Genomic DNA, 5,964 nt, shown 5'->3' on the forward strand with positions numbered 1-5,964 from the left:
CTTAGGATCTTGAACTCTTACCATTTTGTGATCATTGTCACCCAAGTAACCTTCCTGCCTTCACATTCTCAACTAATTCCACCCTGTTTACAAGCAGAAAATTGAGAAGAGCTTTTCCTCTACTTGGTCTCTCCATCATATGTACCAAAAAGTTATCCCCAACACATTCCAAGAATTTTCTGGACTATCTGTATTTGGTAGCCGTGTTGGTCTGAGACAAAAAGAAATGCAAAACTGTAGAACTCTTGGTTCAGAGATAATACCTTTTACTAGACCAACTAAGAAATTGCAAAAATAAATATCTTTTTCTGCAATCTAACAGGCTCAGAGAAAGTTAAAGATGGTAAAAAGTCCCCATAGGTAGGAAATAAACTTTATTTTTGCACAGAGGAAGCTGAAGATGGAAGTCTGTCCCTCTGGGTCCATAAGAGTGTCTTTGTGAATTGCTCTTCGTTGTGCAGATCAGGGCAGGGCAGGATTCCTTCCTTGGTGGTGTCAGATGGCAAGCAGGAAGGTATAGAAATCTTGTTCAGCAGTGAAGTTTAAAATCCAAAATTGGCTAAAATTTGGCATCTGCCATGTTTCAGGGAAGGATTTGATAGCCAGGTTGGTCTGATATATAAAAGGTAATTATCTCTGAACCAAGAGTTCTAGAGTTTTGCATTTCTTTTTCTCTCAGACCAACACAGCCAAGTGTATTTCTTCTGTAATGCGTGATTCAGGTTCATGTTCAAATGTGTACTTTTGCCTAAGGAAGATAGACACCTCAATATCTATTGATTGTCAATGGAATTTGGATACCAAAATCATCTAGGCACTTATGAAAATCTCACCCTTTATTATCAGTGCTCTATCTGCAGTAAACACATGGAATTGTTATTTTGTTTCTTGGTTTGTCAAGTTCATAGAACATGACATCTCTGTGAATTGTTATTGCCAGTAACAATAAGAAAATATATACATATTTATAGACTTCTGTGAGAGTACGTAGTTCAGTACTCAGATTTAAAAACATTTACACTTTTGACTTTTATATGCTCCCTAGTTTTGATTAACCTTTTGTTGAATAATGGTAGAAATATGTAGTTTTATAATGTTTATGCATTCTATTGAATTTTTAGGTCTCTTGCAGCTGAATGGGGTAGATATGGTATGAGATTCAATGTGATTCAACCAGGTCCAATAAAAACAAAGGTACATTTCAGTCATTAACTAGGGAGAACATGACCTTACATATACTGTCATACAAACGTGCCTTTAAGATGCTGGTGTAACCCTTTCTAGAGTATTTGCAGTATCCTTATGATCAAATTTCATTTCTTCACTAACTCAAGGGTGTGGTCACTTATCCTTTTAGTGCTTCATATGCCCCATCTGTAAAAGAAGCTTATTTGTAAAATGTTGCAGGACAGACTTGTGTGTGCACCTGATTTGATGATGAAGTATTTATATAGCTTCAGCAGGGGCAGTGTCATACAATAAATAGCCCTGTACTTTAGCTTAAAATTCTTACAGTCTCCACCAGTGTGTGTTATCAAATGCCTGCTCATGTTTTAGAACCTTAATTAAGTCCATATGAAATTGTATGTTTAAATGGATCTTATATTCAGCAACAACATTTATATGAAAATGCCAGGCACAGGGAGACTTAAAATCAGCTCAACAGCATTCCTCTGTTTATCTGAAAACAGTAATTTTTGGACAATTCATCTGATCAATTCCAAAATTTCAAGAAATAGTCTACAGACCAGTGCATAGAACCTTTGTGATTTTGGTGAAAATGAGAAATCTGGAAGGGAGAAATGGGGAGATTTGAGCATACAGAACCCCTCATGAAGCAGAGAATGTGGGAAGTAGGGAGAAAAGGTCACAGTCTTCTCTCACATTTCTCCTCCCACCCACACACACACTATGGGAATAGGATGGGGAACAGTATGTGGTAAAAGGGAACACAAGAGGCACACAGAGCCAAAACAGGAAAGTTTCTAAGCAATTTTTAGTTCAAGTTGCTGTTACTCTATTGTAACATTAATTTTATCTCCAAGGAAAATTTCTACACATTGGCTGTGATGGGATTCTTGCCTTTGGCTTTTTTCCAAGTAGGTTTAGATACCTGCTGGGAAATTTGTCCTTGTCTTCTGTTCTGAATGGGTGGAGGAATAGGTGATAAAATCACCAAGCTCACCCTCTGATAGTCAGTGGAGTAGATTGTACAAATTTTCTTAAAAAGTTTAGAATGATACAGTACTTTACATGTCAATATTGTTAACTTCTGTAATCATATCCAAGTTAATCCGTTGAAATGAATTAAACAATTCACACTTTTATCTGTTGTTCCAGGCGCTTCACAAAATAAAGCAGGCATCACAGCATCAATTAAACTTGTCCCATGTTCTCAGTATTTTATGCATCCATATTAGCTTGAGATTTTTTAAATGATAGCTGAGCTGCTAAAGACAGGCAGGAAGGAGGCCAAGTCATGCTCTTTCCATCATCTTCCTCAGAGGAGACCTCAAAATTCAGGAAATACCATTTTAATAGATCTTAAGAGAAATAAAGCACTATATCCATGCAATACTTTTAGATATTCAAACCAGCATTTTAAAAATTCTGATAATATGGCAGCTACATTTCTTCAGTAGAAGCAAAATTATAATGAAAATTGTCCTGTATTTTAATTACATTTTAATTGCATATGACATAGCTAACCTCACATATTTTATTTAAGTTTCTGATTTTGCAGAGTAAAGATTTTTCTAGAAAAATCCATTTAAGTTTTTTTCTTAAGTCCTCAGTGTTCTAAAAGTTATTACCATGAGCAATAAAGCACAAAACTATTGGTTCTATTAATTGCTCCTTTTCTTGCTTTTTAGTTTGCTTATTCTATGCTGTGTATGATTTTAGTTCCTTTTTAAGTTTCCTTCATATCTTTTTAGCAACTCTGAAGCTCACCCCTTTTGTCCAGGTATAAGTCTCCCAGATTTCTGGAAAGAGACTGGGTAAAGGTATATTTACACTGTCAAAAGCCCGTGCTGTCCATCATATTCTAAAATGGATGCAGTGTATCCAAGTTGGAGCAGCGTTGGGCACACACTGCTAAACTGTCTTAGGTATGCTTCTTGGCTTAGTGCCCAGTGCCACACTAGGGCAGCTACCTCTATCTGTTTCCGGGTGTAGCACATAGAGCAGGGTTACCAAAATTTACTGTGATGCTTCCAAATGGAGTTGTCTGATATGCCCTACCACACTTCTTAAAGCATCCCTTTACTGCTCAACAAATGTCTAGAAAAGCTGCTTGTGTAAATGGTTCACTGGATTTGTACCAGTGTAACTGAATTTAACCCTTGTCTCCTGTTCCCCCGGTCCTCTCCCACTGACAGCTTTGCTTCTGTCATAGCATCCTTGGTGTTGGTTAGTTAGGGTATTAAGTTTGAGAGCAGGAATAAAACTTTAGTTTAGATTTTTTTAGTATAACATTTTGCTGAATATGTATCTTAATTTTGCAGGGTGCTTTTAGCCGTCTTGATCCAACTGGTACGTTTGAGAAAAAACTTATTGAGAGGACCCCTTGTGGCCGTCTGGGGACTGTAGAGGAAATTGCAAATCTTGCCACCTACCTCTGTAGTGAATATGCAAGTTGGATTTCTGGAGCAGTAAGTTTTAGTTGCTCTCGTTCATGCTTTGGTATGCAATTGGTGGTAATAGTGTTGACAATTGTTAGTGCATGTTTGGTTCCTGCAGGGTATTTGAGAATTTAAAGAAAAGACATTGTTAATCCGGAAACCTTTAGATTCATATATTAATATATTTGGTTGAGTGTATTTTTTGGTAGCTGCTGGCTTTAGAACATCTTAAATAATTGTTGCATTTATTCATGTTGTGGCAGGGAGGGGGGGCTACAAGCTCCACCTTCGGGCCACTCACATCATTGGCCTGCCCCTTGCCTAGGGCAGTCTGCCCCACCTCTCCTGCCATGTCTTTGATGTTACAATAATGGTTGTTAAATGCGGGAGGCTGCCATAATTGTGGCTGTAGTGTAGTGGCCAAATACACAGCTCCAAGCCATGCCTACACAGTGTCCCATGGCTCACAGATGGCATCTAAACTGCTGACAACTCCGGCCCCTTGCTAGGCTGAACTCTGCCCCTTTGCCAGGCTTCAGTCACTCTGCCCACTCCTGGGTCTCACCCATTCCTCCCCTCACTGGGCCTCACTCATTCTGCTCTACTCTGTGCAGTCCTTCAGATCCCACCCAGGCCCTACTCTTCATGGTCCTTCAGACTACATTGGTTACACACTCCTGCTAGCCTATGCACGGTCCTTCAGGCCACCTGCAGGCCCTACTGTACACAGACTCTGGCTTTCTGCCCCACACTGGGCTGAATTTAGCCTCTAGCCCCTCTTTGGGTGCCTGGGCCTTATGCCTCTTGGGCCTCAGGCCCCACTCAGTGGGCCTTGGCGCCTGTCTCAGGCCCTACTCTATGAGCCTGGACCCTGCCTCAGCACCATTCAGTAGACCTGGGCCCGGTGCATTTCTGTTGGGGTGTGTTCCCTTAGCCTTTCCCCTCCACAGGGTACCCACAAGGCAGTGGGAGCTGAGGCTATACAGCACGCAATACTTGCCTTTCACTGGGGTGGCACAGGTATGGCATTTTCTGGAGACTGCCTCGCCAAGGGAAGCCCCACCACACCATCCAACCCGAGCAGGGTGTAGTTTCAGGTCTTACCCAGGACCACCGGGAACTTCCTCCATCCCTGTAGTTCTTACCCCAACCTCTAGATGTTCCAGGAGCTGCTTTCCTCAAGCTGTTCAATGTTGCTCCGCTGGCTCACTAGAAACTGCCAGCATGGCTCCTAGGGCCTCGGCTTATACACTGGGTGCCCAGCCCTCATCCAGTCAGATGTCCCCTGGTCATGTGACTGCCTAATTGGCCAGACCACACCTGCGGGCTGCTCCACAGCCTTCTTAAACCTCTTAAAATGGCTGGCACAACTTGTGCTCTGCCACACATGCATGTACTTTTCTATTTGAACTTCTGTAAGCTAAGGTCAGTCTTATGGAATGTGATAATTTTAGTTGTTTGCAAACTACTGTTAGCTATCTTAAATGAATTGGTTATTTTTTCTCCCTAAGGTTATTAGAATGGATGGTGGAGAATATGCTTCTATGGCAGGAGAATTCAATGATCTGAGGGAGGTAAAAAGTTACATGCTTAATATTCATATACAAAAAAATACTTTACAATGTGTATGGCATCTCAAATAATTTTCTTTTCTTATATTAGATTACCAGTGAGCAGTGGGATATGATGGAAGCAATGATCAGGAAAACCAAAGGTTCCTAAAATATTCTTTTCACCATGTGCCTTACAGATGATATCATTAAGAAAATACCACTGGCTATAAATTACATGCATATTAAGCAATGGCCTTTCAGACAGATTGTAACAATTCTAATAAAGCATTTTGAAATTGAAATGACTTTGAATGTGGCTATATATGTATCATACTCTGAATCACATTTGTCCAAAAGACAAATTAAGACTTTTAATTCACACAAAATGTACTACAACTTTGAATAAAGTGTCTTAAATGTCTGTGTCATGCTTCAGAATTAATTATATGCCTCTGCTTCTTTTGTGTATTTGTATTCCTCCCAGGCCATGGGGAGATATACATTTGAAATTTTCTAAACTGAAACAGAATTTGGAGCACTTCAAGTTTGAAGGACTTTAGGTTATGGGTAGATGTGCAGATCTCCACTGTGACACTTCTTTCCCCAGAGCACTTCAAAATGGCTTAAACTGCAGGCGGTCACATGCTGTTCAGGCTGGTGATGTGATAGGGGGTTGCTTAGTCCATGTAGGGGCACAGAGGTTGGGGACAGAAGTTACACATAAACCAGTTTAGATGATCATAAACTAGTTTAAACCTGTAACAGAACAAGAGTTCAGTACACATAAA

General features: G+C 40.2%; 1 protein-coding gene across 1 annotated transcript in view; it reads left to right on the plus strand.

Annotated features, from left to right (window-relative positions):
* The window catches only part of DECR1 (2,4-dienoyl-CoA reductase 1), a 44,308-nt gene extending 38,702 nt beyond the window's left edge, over positions 1 to 5,606 (plus strand). Inside the window, exons 7-10 of the mRNA XM_019527898.1 lie at positions 1,122 to 1,194; positions 3,507 to 3,653; positions 5,135 to 5,197; positions 5,286 to 5,606. Coding sequence (XP_019383443.1) covers positions 1,122 to 1,194; positions 3,507 to 3,653; positions 5,135 to 5,197; positions 5,286 to 5,345 — 343 coding nt within the window. The 3' untranslated portion in view covers positions 5,346 to 5,606. The remainder of the gene's footprint in view (positions 1 to 1,121; positions 1,195 to 3,506; positions 3,654 to 5,134; positions 5,198 to 5,285) is intronic.
* The last annotated feature ends 358 nt before the right edge of the window (positions 5,607 to 5,964 follow it).

This window comes from Gavialis gangeticus, unplaced genomic scaffold, assembly GCF_001723915.1.
Source record: "Gavialis gangeticus isolate Ggan-Ray unplaced genomic scaffold, GavGan_comp1, whole genome shotgun sequence".
Taxonomy (NCBI): Eukaryota; Metazoa; Chordata; order Crocodylia; family Gavialidae; genus Gavialis; species Gavialis gangeticus.